Source organism: Abramis brama, assembly GCF_963993115.1.
Source record: "Abramis brama genome assembly, chromosome: 11".
Taxonomy (NCBI): Eukaryota; Metazoa; Chordata; class Actinopteri; order Cypriniformes; family Leuciscidae; genus Abramis; species Abramis brama.
The window spans coordinates 34655573-34675436 of NC_139973.1; the positions used below are offsets into that span (position 1 = coordinate 34655573).

General features: G+C 35.9%; 1 protein-coding gene across 2 annotated transcripts in view; it reads left to right on the plus strand.

Moving 5' to 3' along the window:
- Nucleotides 1-19864, plus strand: part of tmeff2b (transmembrane protein with EGF-like and two follistatin-like domains 2b) — a 67674-nt gene that overhangs the window by 16501 nt on the left and 31309 nt on the right. For both annotated transcript variants that reach the window (XM_084128655.1, XM_084128656.1), the window contains exons 3-4: nucleotides 6261-6390; nucleotides 17337-17363. In XM_084128655.1, coding sequence (XP_083984781.1) covers nucleotides 6261-6390; nucleotides 17337-17363 — 157 coding nt within the window. The remainder of the gene's footprint in view (nucleotides 1-6260; nucleotides 6391-17336; nucleotides 17364-19864) is intronic.

The window sequence follows — 19864 nt, forward strand, 5'->3', positions numbered from 1 at the left end:
CATATTGTGTAAACATAAAATAATATAAAATACCGTTCACAAGTTTTGGGTCTTTTGAAAGATGTCTCTTATGCTCACCAAGGCTGCATTTATTCGATCAAAAATACAGCAGCATTGTAATATTGTGAAATATTTTTACAATTTAAAATTATATTTTAATATATTTAAAAATGTAATTTATTCCTGTGCTGGCAAAGCTGAATTTTCAGCATTGTAACTCCAGTCTTCAGTGTCACATGATCCTTCAGAAATCATTCTAATATGAGGATTTAGTGCTGAAGAAACAGTTCTTATTATTATCAGTGTTGAAAATGGTTGTCTGCTTAAAAATTTGGTGTAAACTGCAATATTTTTTTTGAGTGTGAATAGAATTTCAAAAGAACAGTATTTTTTGAAACATAAGCATTTTGTAACTTTAAACTGTAAATGTCTTTAATGCCAATTTTGATCAATTTAATGCATCTTTGATGCAGCTGAATAATTAATTTCTTTAAAAAAAAGGGGAAAAGAAATCTGACCCCAAACTTTTGAACGGTGGTGTATATTTGAATTTGAAATACCTATGCAAATTTTTTAAATCTCCTGTGTGTAGTGGCTAGCAGTGTATTTTCATCTGCATAAAAGTCAAGTAAAACGCTTTTTCTCTCTTTCATTTATCCTTGCACTTTGGCCATCTGTCTTGTAGCATGTGAGTCAAATGACTATGTGCAAGTGCCAAAGCACTATATAATATCTAGTCTGGCATGGCCCTGAGTCTGTCATGTTCCAATTTAGAAAAGAAAAACACTGAAAAACATACACTGACACACTTTAAATTACACATCTGTGCATGTAACTGTCATACAATAATGGATCTGAGAGAAGAACCAGTACACGAGTAGTATTCTTGCACAAAGCTCAAATCCTTAGGAATGGAAATGTAATGGTTCAAGAGAACATTTTATACAATAGAAACGATGTCCAAATTCCTGTTGAATGCAATGTTGTTGAAGAATAAAGGTTTTCTTTTTCTCAAATAGGATATTTTAAAATAAAAATGTACTATAAACGTAATCTCACTACCAGACTTTCAAATTGTTCCGAACACAAAAAGACAGCTTCGGTTTCAGTAGCGACACATCTTACACTATGATATGTTTACTGAAATTGCCTCAAAATATCGAACATGTTTTGATATCAACCGACTGGATGGATAATGGAAGATAAAAAAAAGTCTGTGCCCATCATACACTACACAATTTTCTGTCAAATCTGTCCAAATCTGCAGACTGGCACAGACTTTCGCCAACTATTGTGGACTATTCTAGACTGCAAATCAGTTCAGAAATCTGAGCTAAAGCCATGTAGTGAATTCCAGCCTATAGCTGCATAAATGTCTCATTTCACACTTCCATAACTTAGATCAGGGTTCTTCATTCCTGGTACCGGAGAGACACTTTTGTTGGATGTTTAGTTCCAGCTCTAATTACTGATGAACACACATCAATGAACATGTATTTATATAAATACAGCCAGGTGCGTTGGAGCAGGATTAGTACTAAACTACTGGAAAGTGGCTCTCCAGGACCAGAAATGAGGAATCCTGACATAGATGAACACACGTGACCGGCCACATTTACTATACCCTGTTGGGTAAACAGAAATTTGGCCTGTCCAATCATGGAGATGCCAACAAAAACTAAAAAATGAGAAACAAAGGAGGCAGTGGAAGGATGGGGAAAATTGTGATGTATTATAATATTCTCCAAAGCACTGTTAGTCATTTCACATGCAAAAAGCCATTTACATTGAAGAATTAAAAAAGCAATAAATTATTAAAAATGAATAAATCAGAAATTTCAAGTGTCAGAGAGAATGTGGAAAAATGGTCATGAAAAAGGGAAATAAAATGATAAAGAATGTATTAAATGAATATGGGAAAGAACAAAGACTGTTGAAGGATGGGGCACATTTATTATAATATTCAGCGAAGCACTGTTACTCATTTCACATGCAAAAAGGGCATTTACATTGAAGTCTTAAAATAAAGTCAACAATTTCAAGAGTCAGAGAGAATGTGGAAATTTGGCTTGAAAAGTGGATATAAATGAATATGGAAAGCATAAAATAAAAAATAAAATGATGATATATTATATACAAACTGTATATTCTATCCACTGACCCTAAGCCTAATAATCACAGAAAACTTCCTGCATTTTTACATTTTCAAAAAACATCACTTAGTATGATTTATAAGCTGTTTTCCTCATGCGGACCAAAAAACATCCCCACAAGGACAAGGATTGCCAACTTTGTGGGGACATTTTCTTCCCGTAACATAGTTTTCCTGAACCACACACACACATGCACGTACGATCAACGTCCACAGACGGAGGCCATCACCTTGGAAGCGATATGAAGAACTGAGTGCTTTAGCTCAATAATGCTAGCGATAGCTTCCATTAGGAGCCACTATCACAGTAACATAACCTCCACACTCACAGCAACATGCTAACCGACTTTTGCCCAGTCCCTTTCCTTCCTCTCTCTTTCTTTTCTTTTCCACCTACCAATTCATTACTGAATCTAAGAGCTCTGATTAATTCAAACGTCTTCCTCCAATGCTGTTCCCAACACATCTCAGATAGTCTATAGTCAGATAATGTGTGTAATTGTATGTAATAGTTTGTATGCAGCTATTTCTCTTGAGTCATGTGGATTCATATCTAATGTATTAGAGACTTACAGTATAAGAGACTTGGTTTTATACAGTATCGCTTTAATAGGACAGGAAATGTTTCTTGCTCTTTTAATTATGGGATACAGTGACCCCTTTAGGTAATCAAGGTAATATCACTTTATTTAAAGTCCCCCAACAAATGCCTTAAATGAAACAAATGAAAGCTGGTAATTAGTTTTTTGACAGCACTGTGCTACACAGAAATTTGTTAATGCATCCTACAAATTGAGCTTTCTTTAAAGGAATAGTTCAGAAAAAAAGGTCCTGTAATTATTTACACCCTCATGACATTCTGAACCTGTACATTGTAAACAATGATATGATCCACCATTGCATCCACCATGTTTTCTGACACCCCTACCTCGGAAACTCTGGGATCCCACAATTACGTCATTGTGGTGCTGTTCGTCTCGTAAATATCTTTCTAGCGTGACTTGAATGCGCCATATAACTTGGCACATTAGTCTACAATTGATGTGCTGGTGAGCAAGTGTGAATATATCATGTTGCTCATCCAGTCATATAATGTATTACTCTTGAGTCTTTTGTTTTTACGTGTTACATATTGTGAAGCTGTTTTGGCACTGATGCCAAGCTTATCGTTCATTTGTTATTAATAATCCTATCTTCTGATCTGCATCCATAAAATTGAATCTAATGAGTTAGATCTAATTAGGTAAAAAATTTAATGAGATGAAGTTACTTTCATTTTTGAAGTTTTTAAGACACTACATTATTGAACAGACATTACTACATACAGTAGCATTTTTTTAAACTATAAAACTAAATTGTAATATAAACCATTAACACTCATTTTCTCTCCTCATAAGCGCGCACACACACACACACACACTATACTTCAGTTGTACTTAGAGATTTTTTATATTTCTTTTTCTATTCAAATAATGTTTTAGATCAAATTACTCTCAAAAACACAATTTTTGATATTTCATATTTATAAAAAAATATGAGCTAAAATCTTGGTAGCATAACTTGCTACTTTATCTCATTTAGCTTAGCTTAGCTCATTTTTATTGGTCAACGTTAATGGATTAGCTAACATGACCTAGCAATAAGCAAGCTGATAAAAAATACTATGCATTGTTTTTTCATGTTAGTTCAGGGTGCCTTAACTAAAGTGAACAGATTCAGTTTCTGATTTAAAAAAAAAACTGTATTATGTAATAAATGTTGAAGTTAGCATTAGCTAAGATTAATAAATGCTATGCTAATGTATATTGTTAATTCACATGAACTAATATATTTAACTAATGTTAACAAATGAAACCTTAATGTTAAGTGTTACTCCTACTGTTACTTTTTTGGTTAGCTTGCCCATCACTTCTGTTCCTATGGTAATAACAGCAGCTGTAGCTTTGGATCTGAAGCTGTTCATAATGTATAACATTGAGACCAGGCTGGTAGAAGATGACTTGTGGTTCCGCTCTGAGTTCCAGGACACAGTGAAGGATACAGTTCTACAGAGCAGGAAAAACAATATGAGAGATAGATGAGAGCAGTTACAGTAAATGGAGGAACAGGAAGAAAGAATTTCTCTTAATGACATGTTTTAATATCCTCGTCAAAAAGCGGCTGCTGGTTGAAGATATATGAGGAAACAGCGGTTATATCATATTTCCTTCCTCTCTATTCATCCTTCACCTGCTATTATCCATTTTCTTATTTAAGCCTTTATATCTTCCTACTCAGTCTTTCATTCACCTCTCTAATCTGTCAAACGCTCATCACAAACGCTCTGTTTTATTGGTCTAGATAGTAGAGCTGCATGATTAATCGTTAAAAGATTGCAACCTTGATTCATAATCTCGATCTCATTCCTAAATGACACAGATTCACCTATTAAACGTGTCTATTTAAACCTTTGACAAAATCACAGCGGAACATTCAAATTTGCATTGTTGCTGCTGGTGACCCAGAGAGAGAGTATTTTCAACCACACACAGTATCATTATTTCTGTGTTTCAAATATTCTTATTATCACAGAAGTACTGGGATAAAAGTTTATAGTTCGGATATAAACACTGATGTGTACGGTAGTGAACAAAACGGAGTAAATCACTTTTTGAACGGAACTTGTCATTACAATGATTGTATCGATTACATCATTACGCCACCAGGGGGCGACAAGTGACTGTTAAAAATGTATTTATCATTGAATCATTCATTCAAGAGGTTCCTTAAAAAAAAAAAAAAAAAGCTGATTCATCTAGTGATGAAACAAGTGAAATATTTATGAGCGAGTCATTGAATTATTCATTCAAACCGATTAAAAAAAAGATTAGTTAAACATTTTAAATAGACTGCAGCAATTAACATTTTGTTTTTGTTCAATTAACATTAACTTTTTATTGTATTATAGTAGTTGCTGATTATTGTACTGTATTATTAAAGCAACTCAAAAATTTCTCATGAGAAAACATATTTTATGAGGTGGTGGCCTAACAGATTGTAAGTAAACGTATGAATAAGATTGTACAAATTCATTCAAATTAGTCACCAAAACGAATTTACAAATTGCCATAAGAGTGTGTTGAAAATGTATTAAAACTACATAAACTTAATGGGACTTTGAGACTTGGTTTTAATATAGTATGTTAAAGGGATTGTTCACCCAAAAATGAAACTTCTGTCATCATTTACTCATCCTCAGATTTTAATATTTTGAAGAACGTTGACGTCAAAACAATATGGACCATTGACATATATTGTATTGTACTATAGTATTAGATGTTTGTTGATAGTCAAAGGTAAATGTGGTTCCATATACATTTATTTACCTGGTATAAGCATGAAATTAAAACATGAATTAACATGCCTCTTCATTACAGAAGTCCACCTAACTTCACTGCAATGAACATATCAGTGGACATTTCCGACAGATTCAGTGTGTTCTGGTTCATTAAATCACCTTGTCCTGTGTTAATGGCTGACTGCCTGTGATTTATAAATCACACTAGAGATTTCAAACTTTGAAAGAGTCACCCTCCCTCTCGTGTCTGTTTTGTCCTTCTCACTTGTGCTCTCTTTTCCCCTCAGGCCATTAGTCAGCAGTTCTGTGTTGGTGTGAGTGTGTGTTTCCAGTGATTTTACTGTGTGTTTGCTGTGTGTCAGTTGTGTGTGCGTGTGTGTATTCAGATAGATGGATAACCTCTTGTTTAACGGCTGATGTAAATAACCTCTGTTTGCTTTGGCTTGATATACGAGTGAAACCGGTTCACCTTCAGTGTTCTTGCTTCTGGGTGACCTGCTTCCTCCAGGCGCCACACCACAGCTGGCCACAGCAACACCACCAGCGGACTTGTGTTCCTCCCCGTGTGTGTGTGTGCTGTAGAGTCACAGTCAGGTGTTATACCAGCCATTATTTCACTCTTCACTATCTGCAGTAATGTACACCTGAACAGATGTTTTGTGTTTCAGAGCGCCAATGTAATTAAAGTTTGTCCTCATCTGATCTCGACCATTAAACATTTACAACAGAAACATGCATCTGTGACACCTGTGCCTCTTTCTCTCTTTACAGTGCAGCAGTGACTATGCTCCAGTGTGCGGATCTAACGCCGAGAGCTATGAGAACCACTGTCTCCTGCGCAAAGATGCCTGCAAATTGCAGAGAGAGGTGCTGTTGGTGTCAGAGGGCGCCTGCCCTGTCGGTACGTCCCTGTGTTTTAGAGGTGCCTGTGTGTGTGCTGATGATTGCAATCTTTAACACTTTTTACAATAAGGTTCTATTTGGTATCAGGAACTAACAATGAACAATACTTTAATTCTAAATACTCTCATATTAATACATTTTCCAACATTTTAAGTTGTATAAATTAACATTTGCTAATATATTATGGAAAAAAACAGTATTTTGTGAATTAACTTTAACCTAGATTAATAAATGCGATTAAAATATTGTTCTTCAACAATTTACTAATATCAACTAATTGTACCTTATTGTAGTGTTACCAAATTATTTAGAAATAAACCAAATCTTTTTATTTTGTTGTCCAGTGAAACTATCTAAACATCTTTAAAACATGATACATTTATTTGAGAAGCAAAAATCATTAATACTTTACAATATGGTTCTATTTGTTAATGCATTAGGTATCTTGAACCAACAATGAATAATACTTTTACAGCATTTAGCCTATTAAATATTAGTTAATGTTAAATTCTATGTAAATTCTCACTAACGCATTTTTTAACATTTCAAGTTGTATACATTTATATTTGCTAATTTATTAAGAAAAAACCCCCCAGTATTTTTATGAATTAACTTTAACCTAGATTAATAAATGCTGTTTAAGTATTGTTCTTCAATGATTTTCTATTGTTAACAAATTGTACCTTATTGTAGTGTTACTTAATCTTTAGAAAATAAAATTAAATATTTTTTTGTATTGTTGTCCATTGAAACTTTTTAATTTAATTTATTTGAGAAGCAAATCAGCCATAAAGACATGTTTTCAGAGAATATCTGTATAAGTTTATTTTTCTTACAATTTATTCTTTGTTTCTTTCTTGACTCACAATGTACCCAACACACAAGTTTAAGCAGTAAAAATGTATGCTTATAAACATGAAAAAAAGTTAAGATTAGAAAAATGTTTAAGGGTGTATATACTGTATATTAGATTGACTGGAATACAAGACAAAAATTATGTTTGAGTTCAATATTGAAATATTGACCTTTAAACAGAGATTTGACATCAATTAAATTTGATTCCACATCATAGAAATGGCTTGTGGCCAGATTTTTCAGGCAAGTGAATTCTGAATGCAACTTCCAAACCAACCAAATAACCAACCAACAAATAAATACATACATACAATCCATACATAAATTAATGTATGTATATCTTTAATAATAAAGTTGCACAAGGGAATTAAACCTCGGTCATTTTGCACATTTAAAGAACTGGTGTTTTGCTAAACAAAAACAAGGATAGTGTTATAGGCTTAGAATCTCTCTATTATCATGCATAGGCGTTCAAGCTTTGCAAATAAGTTTTAAAAGTTTAAATTTAACTGCAAACTCCCATTAGCAGGGAGAAGTGATATGTTCACATGCCCTCGACGCTCAGAGGCACAACATTCCACAGTGGGGTTCAATCTGAGTTCTGACTCGTGGCAGTACTCGGGTTCCTTAGAGCCACACCACGGAGGAAATAACAGTGATTATAAGCTAAAGTAATGATCATTCACTGACGGCTAATGGCTAGTGAGAGTGACGAATGCGCCTGGTGTTGGGTGAATACAGAACGACACGGTTGGTTCAGAATATTAATGCTGATAATGACACTTGTGAGATTTGGATATACACTCACCGGCCACTTTATTAGGTACACCAGTTCAACTGCTCATTAATGCAAATTTTAATCAGCCAATCCAATGGCAGCAACTCAATGCATTTTGGCATGTAGACAAGGTCAAGACAATCTGCTGAAGTACAAACTGAGCATCAGAATGGGGAACTTGATCGTGTCATGGTTGTTGGTGCCAAACGGTCTGAGTATTTCAGAAACTGCTGATCTGAAATGGTCTGAAAAAGAGAAATGATCCAGTGAGTGGCAGTTCTGTGGGATAAAATGCCTTGTTGATGCCAGAGGTCAGAGGAGAATTGCTAAACTGGTTTGAGGTGATATAAAGGCAACAGTAACTCAAATAAACACTTGTTACAACCAAGGTCTGCAGAAGAGCATTTCTGAACACCCAAAACGTCCAACCTCGAAGAAGTTGGGCTACAGCAGCAGAAGACACACCGGTGACACTCCTGTCAGATAAGAACACGAAACTGAGGCTACAATTCCTATGGGCTCACTAAAATTGGACAATAGAAGATTGGAAAAATGTTGCCTGATCTGATGAGAATTTGGCGTAAACAACATGAAAGCATGGATCCATCCAGCCTTGTATCAACCGTTCAGGCTGGTGGTGGTGGTGTAAAGGTGTGTTTAAATATTTTCTTGGCACACTTTGGGCCACTTAAATGCCACAGCCTACCCGAGTATTGTTGCTTATAATGTCCATCCCTTCATGACCACAGTGTGCCCATCTTCTAATGGCTACTTCCAGCCAGATAACACCATTTTAGTCACAAAGCCCAAATCATCTCAAACTGGTTTCTTGAACATAGTGAGTTCACTATACTCAGATGGCCTCCGTAGTCACCAGATCTCAATCCAATAGAGCACCTTTGGGATGTGCTGGAACTGGAGATTCGCATCAGCCGATAAATCTGCAGAACTGCTATCATGTCAATATGGACCAAAATCTTTGAGGAATGTTTCCTGCACCTTGTTCCAGCAACTGCTGTGAAGAATTTAGGCAGTTCTGAAGACAAAAGGGGGTCCAACCCGGTACTAGCAAAGTGCACCTAATAAAGTGCTTGGTGAGTGTATAATAATCTTTAAGAAAAAAGGGACAAATTGTTAATGTACAGTATGAGAATAGAGTTATAAATGCAATGTTAATTGTATAGATAAATTGGTCTTCAAAGACTTTAATGACATGATGTTTGAGTTCATATTAAAATCTCTGGGTTTTATTGCAGACATTCTGGCAAATCTGTGCACAGTTTGTGACATTGGTGAGATCGCTTCTGAAATTTGGATTTCTCTGCTGTGAAACAGTGTGAAAGCTCAACACACACCTGCTGCGGCAGCTCCCCTCGCACGCTGCTAATGTGTGTGGTGTGAAACAGGCTGTAGGAATTTAAATAAAAGCTCAATTTATTACTGAAAAACATGAAAGATATACATTTAAAAAATGTTTTACTTTTGCAAAGACATTTTGTGCAGGTTACAGTTTGTTTTGCTGAGGGAGACAGCTGAGATACAGGTTTGACTGACATTCTGACAGTGTGACACTTCAGGTGATATTGTGATGGCAGGCAATTCGAGAACATCTCACCTGGTACAATATTAGAGTGGAAGAGAGAAAGAGAAGCAGAGCACAATGCTGACAACAGACACCGGTGGTGAAGATACTGATACTCCAATGTTCACTGGAATTGAACCTTTAAATAACATTTAATACCAGAAACAAGATTCTTGTTTGTTTTCACTACTTCATAGTTCACATGTTGTTTTTCTCTCTCATTTCAGTTTCTTTCTTTCACCTTTTCTTAATTTTCTGATAAATTATCTGAGAGACACAGCTTTCTGAAGGCAATTCAGAAAAGCACAGGGGAAACAATTGGGCTTATGTATTGCTATAATGGCAAATGATTTCATTCCACCTCTTTACATTGTTCTCACACAGATACACATACACTACTCATTAGAGGTAAATTCATGTGAGGACACACACACACACACACACACACACAGTATTTTGGTCCAGTCCTCTTTTTGTCCTCTGTCTCTAGATTATAATAATAATTCATAATAATTCATTACATTTATATAGCCCTTTTCTCGGCACTCAAAGCGATTTACATAGAGGGGGGAATCTCCTCAACCACCACCAATGTGCAGCATCCACCTGGATGATGTGACGGCAGCCATATTGCGCCAGAACGCCCATTACACACCGGCTTATTGGTGGAGAGGAGACAGAGTGATCAAGCCAATTAGTATATGGGGATGATTAGGAGGCCATGATTAGCCCAATTTTAGTCTTATTTTATTAAATGAGGAAGGCGGCTAATTTAATCGAGAACACAAATAAATATTTGGGGTGTAACTGTACATTCCTTGTGACTGACTGTATTCGTCGTCTGACTGTATGCACCGAACCGTGCCGGTTTGGGGCGAATACATTTACCGTATACTTAGGGGCGGCAGTGGCTCAGTGGTTCATGTAGATTGTCTACAAACCGAAAGGTTGGTGGTTCAATCCCCAGTTCCACTTGACCAAGTGTCGAGGTGTCCATGAGCAAGACACCTAACCCCAGCTGCTCCCGACGAGCTGGATGGCGCCTTGCATGGCTGACACCGCCGTCGGTGTATGAATGAGTGAGTGAATGGGTGAATGTGAGGCAATGTAAAGCGCTTTGGTGGCTATAGGTCTGTGAAAGCGCTATATAAATGCAGTCCATTTACCATTTACCATTTACTATACCGTTACACCCCTAATAAATATATAATAATAAATATCTAAATATAAAGCGGCTTAAATTCAGGTGTAGTTGTAGGATATAGAAATATTTTTAGTTATTGATCAGCTTACACTATTGTTTCAGTCAGTAAGATTTTTTAAAAGAAATTAGAATGATTTCTGAAGGATCATGTGACATTGAAGACTGGAGTAATGATGCTGAAAATTCTGCTTTGCATCACATAAATAAATTGAATTTTAAATTATATTTAAATAGAAAACAGTTACTTTAAATTGTAATAATATTTCACAATATTACTGTTTTACTTATTTTACTCAATTAAATGCAGCTTGGTAAGCCTAAGATATTTGTTTGATAATTTTTTTCTTTCAATAACTTGGGTAAAAGGTTTGTCACTACATTGTTTTGTCTCAAGATGCACACCAGTAATATTTTTTTTTCTAAGGCATGTCTATAAAAGCCACTTAAATGCCCTAATTGAACTAGGGCATAATCCTGGCTTAATCTAAGCCCTGTCTGTTAAACCGGGCCTAGATATCTTTAAAACAAACTGCTTTTCAGGGTAAGTTAATTTTATGTTTGATATAACATAACAAAAAACAGTGGAATGTAGAGTCCCAGCCATGGTAGAAAAACAGCCATCTGTGTGTCTGAGTGTGATGCAGAGATGTGGGGCTGTTCAGAGGCAAAGACAGTAATCAGTGTCAAGTAAAGTGGGCTACATTTCCTCACAGACCACAAATCATTGTGTGTGCTGTGCTATATGGGTACACACAAATGTGTGTGTTTGGAGACAGAATAAACACAGGTCACACTGTTCTCAAATTGATCACCCATTACTTGTAAAGAAGAGAAAGATAGCGGGAGGTGGTTATAAATCAAGACCCTGTGTGTGTGTGTGTGTGTGCTGAGGAAGGGGCAAAGCTGGAGGAAGATGGAATCGGAAAAGTCATCATTAGTATAATCCATCAGAACATCTAGACGCTCCCCACAGAGCAGTTTGAGAGAGAGACGGGCAGAGAGGGAGACAGTATGATGTAATACCAAAAGGACAGACCCAGACAAATAATTTGGCTAATTATGGAAGATCATGAGTGCAACGGGGATTGGTCTGATCAGCAAAGGGAACGAGGAATGATCTGGAGAATTAAAACGCAGAGTGAAGATGAAGAAATGAGATGCTGAATACATAGAGCCTCTGTCTCTCTCTCTTTCTATTTCAGACAGCCGAAGTGTCACAGGTTCAGTGTAATGTGGTCCTGTAATTGAGTCCCTCATTAAAACCACAGCCTCATGAATATGAACGAGCTCAGCCTCATCTGCATACTTCTGACAATTTGTGTTACCTGTGACCCAGCAGGGGACACAGAAGTTTGGGAAAGAGAAAAAGAAGTGAGAAACTGAAAGGGTGAGGAAGAGGGCATTGCAAAATATCATTTTCTTAATCTGTTCTTTTATTTTGTCTTGTGTTGAATTTGCATGATTTAATCATGTATATTGGTTCCACATGAATTAATAATTGTTTCATTTAACTTCAGCACTATGAAATGAAATATAATTTTTTTTTAAGTTATTTTTAAGTGACCAGATTAGTGATTCACTCTAAGTGATTTTATACTCCCCGAAATTATTAATTTATACAGGTTCACATTGAACCGGTTCTAAATCCCAACATAACTGAACATTTAAAGTCTTTTCTCATCCTGCTCAAAATCACATAAAATAGTACTTAATTTCAACATTTTTAATCTCCCCATTCAGTTCCTTTAAAAACATGCTGGGAACTATAGTTTCACTAATGTCAACAACAAAAATGCTGTTGAACATAATTGATTGCTTCTGTCTGGCGCTGGTTGAATGAATTGCGTGACGAAGGAGACAGAGGACAAAAACACAGTCTTTATTATATCCACAATGAACATTTAGGAGATTGCATGATAAATAAAACACAACCATGTTTACATAGACAATACCGGACAAAGGAACAGAATGAAACTCAGGGCTTCAATACATGGGGAAACGTAACCAAGGTGAACAGAAACAGGTCTGTGGAAACTAGCTAGGAACTCAGGCAGGCAAAACAAGAACAGAACAGTGAAAAGAAAAACTCAATACGCGCCAATTGGCTGCATTTTTAAACAGTAAAAACAGTAATAATGTGAAATACAATTACAAAAAAAATAGTAGTGCTGTAGTGGCTCTATCCATGTATTTTGACTTTCCTATCCTCCTTATGGTATGATTCTATTAATTCAATTAAATGGTTATTTATATAATTAAATGAAATGCTTTTATATTATTTTCACAGTTTGCCATCTTCATAGACTACATTTTAATAATAGAATAAGTTGTATTATTCATAATATATCTAGTTAAGCCATGAAACTAGCTGATTGGTCCTTTACATGCAATCTGCTAGAAATCGCATCATTACAGCATGCACTCTCAGAAAAAAAGGTACGAAAGCTGTCACTGGGGCTGTACCTTTTTAAAAGGTACATTTTTATCTTTGGCCTCTGCTGATTCTGCAGCCAATGAGATTGCTTGTTGAACATTTAAATCGTCTGGTTCATTATTTGCTGTAAGCTAGTCCTGCAGGCCGCTCTCAGATTTTGTCTGAAACCCTCCACCTCCCCCAGCTCCACCTGCCTAGATCTGCTACAGGATATATGTATATCTATTTATGCAGCAGCAGCATATGTCTGTTATCTATTAGCAATAGCAAGTCCATGCTTGCTCTGCAGCAGCAGAATTAATCAACAGCAGCAGCGTAATCCGCCAAAACGAAACATTGTCATTTTCAATAACATGCTAAAACTATTCAGAGAGATGTCATGATTGAACTAAAGCTAATTATTTTTGCAATAATGACCAGGGCCCGGTTTCCCGATAACGCTCACTCTTAGCCTGCTAAGAAGACTCGAAAGATATATCTTACCAAATTTGTTTATTTTCCTAAGTGTGTTCCCCGAACTATACCTTAGAAAGCTGCTTAAGATATACCTTCTTACGTGCGACGTGACCCGGCGCTGTCCGTGGCCATGGTGCTGAATTGTTTGAAATCGATGGCTCGAGGATCAATTATTCTCTCGTGCAGGGGCTGTTTATGTGAAAAAGCGGTCATCTTTATAAAAGAAGCACTTCAGAAATAGTTGAAATTGCAATTTATTATGATTATTGGATATTATAAAAAATAATCCAAACTATAAATAGCCTATAATAGCCTATCCTACATATTTTAAAATTGTAACATAGCCTATTGCTGCCACAATAACCTTTTCAAAAATTTACATGCCGCCTTTTCTTTCCCATTTTTGTTCGCTGAGGTGGAGCTGCGATGAAATATTGTTCTTGTGTAAATACTTTCCAGCATTTCAGTAATAAAAGTTTACATCTTGCGTACGGTGCTCGGCAGTGATCAAAAAGGATTTAAACCGTGAATTTTGAATCTCTTGTAAACTCAGAGATGTGGATTCAGACGGCAATTAAATTACCACACGACCTGTTTGTCACAAAAACAGAAGGTACTAATTTGGCCAGGGATTTTTACGCGGATTGGGTGAGAAAAACACTGATATTATGGATTCGGACGGCAATAAAATCACCGACTTACCCCTGTAAATGTTTAAAATACCGGACAAGCCCATGAGAAACAATATTAGCGTCCGAATATGACTTAACTGACAATAGCCTATGCTTTCACTGGCCTTTAAAAGAGCGTTTTAATTCAATTCATAATATTGTATAATAATATAATTAAAAATCTAACAACAATCAGTGTAATGACAATTTTATTCTTTGCATGAAAACACTTGAATTAGCCTAATTTAATACTGTCTGGGTGTATTAAAACTTCAGAATTATATTCATTTAGACCTGCAACAACGCTAAGAGAGAGCTACGAATGGTCCAGACCAACCTTACGAAAGTGTGACTTACAGAAGATATACTTAGCGTACGAACGTTTCGGGAACCGTCCCATAAGGTTAAGAGAGAGGTTAAGGAATAGGTTAAGAACTACTTAGAGATAAGAACGCTTTGGGAAACCGGGCCCAGATGGCTTTACATTATCCCTTACTTAGGGTACGTTTACACGATAATGATATGCTTAAAACTGAGAAGTCTTTCCTTTGAGTTTTCCGTGTACAGATGACACCATTGTCAAAACGATCCCCATTCACACGGATCCGCGAAAACGACTAAAAACCCTCTATTCTGCTGCCAGGCCATTGGATGGCGATGAAACACCGTCTTCTGAGATTCGCGTTTTTGTTGGTTACACAGAGACAACTTGCACTTTGAAACCCGTTTTCAAAACTTTGCGTTTTCAGGCACCCAAAACGCTGTTGTCGTGTAAACGAATGGCCAAAATGCATTAAAAGTTTTACGTTTTTAGTTGAAAATGGTGTCGTGTTAACAGCCCCTTAGAAGGGTTAAGATATTTTTAAAGAAAAACAAGACAAAAAATACTGATTTAGAAAGTATTTCTGCACTAGAGCAGGAGAGGCACAGTTTGGAATTAAAGGAATAACACATTAAGGCCTCGCCTTCCTGTGGCCATCTCAAACGAAGATTTATATTTGTTCTGGGCGGGGAATAATTGGTGGGGTGATTGATGGGAGGGCACAGAGCTATAAGCTGCTCCTCTCCATCATAACAAATTGATGAATGTCAGATTTTCCCAAAGCTGCCGTCAAGCCCAGGGGCGGATGGCGAGAAAGACTGAGAGCGAGAGAACACAGTACAGTCTAGTCATAGCGGCTGTGCCCTTGAACTTGAGAGAGAGAAAGTGGGGTTATCTGGGGCTACTTTTTGTTTTCACCTCAAATGAAACAACAAGAACTCCATTATTTATATTTTGAGAGGTACAGATGCAGCCGGAGGGCAGATTTATAAGTGTTAAAAATTGGAAATGAGGTGACAGCCAGCCTCCCTCCCCTTCCTCTCTGATGTATACATTTCCCTCGATAATTCTTGTTCTTTCACCCTCTAGTTCTCAGTTCTACATATCAAATACATTAGGCCCATAACAGCTCAGTTTAAGTCCTGGGAATGTTCTAGAGTTAGAAGCCTCTGGTGTACGTTAGTGTTCTATAAATGTCTCTTTTAAGTAGGGCTTGGAAAGAAGTGCACTGTACCACATTGACTTTTGTTTTGCATGATGTCTGTGATATTGCTTCTATTGTTCTCCTGTGCGCTGTCTGTGCAACCTTCACTGACTCTGATAAAGATTCATAAGACATAAGGTGGCTATTGGGAAAATGGCACAACAGGTGAATTTGTATTTGTAATCTAAGCATAGGCAGAGACCATCTAACCTACAAAGTGGCAGTTTTATTTGACGTTTGATCTATAAGCTTATTCAAGTGGCGTAGCTCAAATCGGTGGGGGTGGGGAGGGGTGGATATTTATATAACATATTTAGCTATATAAATTGTTTAAAATTAATAAGATGCCAGGAATAATCATAATAATTAAACTTAATAATTACAATGATAAATACATTATTGTCAATAATGAATAAAAACAAAACAGTCACATTAATTTCAACTGGCCCAATTGGTTGTATTTGGGATGCTCCACCCAAAAATGAAAACACTCTCATTATTTACCGTCCCAGATGAATATGGCTTTCATTATCAGATGAATACAAACAAAGATTTTTATAATACTATAATACATATAATACTAGTGTATGGGACCCCCAAAGTTGACACTTCAAAACCACACAAAGTGAACACGATGGTAATCCATAAGTTTAATAAGAATTAATATCTTATGAAGCAAAATTATAGGTGTGCTAATGCTAATATTTTAAAATGCTAATATTTTTTGTATGACAGTTGGCCTGAAACAATGTTTTTTTTTGGTCAAAATTTTATAAATATTAGTATTTTTCTAAAACGCCTATCATTTCGCTTTAGAAGACATCAATTCATCAACTGGGGCCGCTTTGTGGTTTATGAAGCGTCAACTTTGGGCGTCACATTAATTGATTATTTTTTCAAAAATCTTCATTTGTGTTTATCTGAAGAAAGAAATCCAAATACTTCTGGTGAGATTTTTTATTTTGGGTGGAGTATCCCTTTAATATTGACATTATGCATCTTTTTTGATTATTAATTAAACTACACCATTTTTCTTTTCTTTTTAAAAATCTACAGTTTGCTTAATGAGCAAAGAGGATTCAAAATCCCAACCTAATTAATGTTATTAAAATAAAATTGCAACTGAACTTGACAGCCAGTAATCAATAAGCATTTTGTGTTCCACAAGGAAAAAGTTAGACAAAATGTGCACGGCTAGATAGATGATGACAGAATTTTCAATTTAATGCAAATGATTTGCAAAAACAGCAACTCGATTAGACAGATGGATTTAGAGGTGTGAATGATTGTATCTATGAGTGTGCAATCTAATTACAAAATATATTGTAATTTTGTTTGTAAGTTACATTCAGAATTGGTTCAAAAACACAACTAAATCCGTTTGAATGGACACGGCACTTCTGTTCCAATCCTGACCATCTGTTTTTCTGCTTTGTAGATGCTGGCTCTGGATCAGGGAATGATGGTGAGTATTTTCAACTCATCTCTAATTAATACGGAGCTTTACAATAATGATCTCATATCTCGCTTTGTCTGTTCACATCCGCACACACATACTGTAGATGCTCATACTGAGTTCGGATGACTGCAGCTTCTGTCCGCCTCTCTTGATAGATGTGAATATGCCAGCGGTACTTATGATGTGAATCCAGGATGAGGAATTTCACTCTAGAACATGGCTAATTAAAAAGAGATACAGGATGGGGTGATGGGAAGATCTAAAAAGAGAGAAACAGAAGAAAGAGAGAGGGAGGGATGCTCTGAAGTGAGGGATGATATATATATATATATATTCTGAAATATTAGAAAAGTTTGACTGATCAACTGGGAATGAATGTGAAACAAGGAATGGAGAAAGAGAAGCTGTGAAATAGTAGGCATTTTGATACTTACCAAGTCGCATGTTTATATCAGAACATAATTTGCATTTTTGATCAAGTTTTGTGTAAAAATGTATTCACTTCGATAAAGTATGTGTATAAAGTATATATAATTTATATATAGTATGTGTGTACTGTGTATGTGTACACAGTTATTGCATACAGGGAATACACACACTCTCCGAAAAAAAGGTACAAAAGCTGACACTGGGGTTGTACTCTTTCAAAAGGAACTAATATAGACCATTTATGTACTAATGTATACCTTTACTAAAAGGTACTAATATGCACCCTTAAAGGGATAGTTCACCCTAAAATGAAAGTTAAGTTATCATTTACACACCAGGGTGTAGCCATTGACTTCCATAGTAGGAAAAAAAATTATATTGAAGTCAATGGCTACCGTCAAATGTCAGGTTACCAACATTCTTCAAAATATATTATTTTGTGTTCAACAGAAGAAAGAAACTCATACAGGTTTGAAACAATCTGATGGCGAGTAAATGATGACAACATTTTTGGGTGAACTATCCCTTTAACTTTTGATAGGGTACTGCTCCCAGTGACAGATTTTTGAGTGTAGATGACCTACAGTACTACATTTGCCAAAATGTCCACTGCAGTGTGCTCTGCTTGACTTTTCATTTCCAAAATGAACGATAATTACAGCGATGATTTTTTTTTTTTTTTTTTTTTTTTTTTTTTTTTCAGGCATTTACAAAATTCTTACATTTAAAAAAGCAAATTGCTAAATAAAATGTTTTCATTTCCATGACATCCATGTTTAAGGAATATTGCCTACTGTTTCAATTACTATTTCAAAAAATATATATATATAGTGGGCACTATATATTGTACACTGTGCACTGTATCCTGTATACTGTATGTAACATGAAAGCAGAATGTGCACACAGTAAACAGTGGAAACATTTATTTGAAAAAAATAAAGCAGTCATCAAACATTGGTTCACATGTATAAGTCCATGCACTGGATTAAAAACTGGGTTGCTGTTGGAAACAAGAGGGCAAACATAACCAATTAAAAGGAAATTATGAGGAATTCAAGATCTCATATAGTTGACTGTTTCTTTTTTTTTTTTTTTTAACTGTAAAAGACATCATTAGAGATGTAAAAGCATGTGTAAAAATAATAAACTTAGGATCTGTAATTGCGTGTGAATTTTCCAGTATTCACTGGCTGTGTCTCAAAAGGTTGTGGCAAACAAGGTCAAATTTTAAATAGTTTAAACTTTAAATAGTTGCGAGCAACACAATACAATGCTTGACTGGCACACTGCCACTGGAGGTAATAGCTGATGTTTCTCTCTTATAGTTCTATTTATTGGGCAATGCTGATGCAAGTCATGTGAAAGGGCCTTTACTGCGAGACGTACAGGTGTGTGTACTGTGAAGTACAACTGTCTCCATGATTTTGTGTTTCGTACTTTTGTATTAATTTCTGTCAGGACCACTATAGTCAAATATGATTTACTGTATTTAGCATGCAGTTGGATTGGTGGTATGGTTCAGTTCTGGGCAAGAACTCCCTGAGCATCCATGCAGCCTAGCATAGATAAGAGCAGGGAGAGCAGTGATAACCCCCCTTAGGGTAAACAGAACAGAACCAACATGAATGTATTGCAGATATCATTCATTAATAAAGATTTTAATGTACAACATAATTGTAGGAGGAGCTGGGGATGGAGGAGGGTAATTCACTCCTGAGAAATGCGATTGCTGTTGATAATACTGAAGGAGCTTATATATATGGATGATGTGATAGGCGTCGTATTCCTATAGGTAGACGTGGATCAACTGAGAGTCATCTGATGCGAGCTTGACTAACGTGATTTGCCAGAACTAAAGCTATGCTTGATTTTCTATAATTACACTAATATTTTTGTGTGCCTCTAATATGCTATTTTAAAGGTTCCTAATTTTGTTCCTACAATGCATTTTCATGCATCAGAGGTAAAAAAAAATACTTTAATTTTCTCATAATATACATTGCACATCACCTCATTTCTCAGAGACTGAAAACGGTTAGTTTGAAGATTCAGTCTCTCTAAACTCCTCCTTTCCGAGA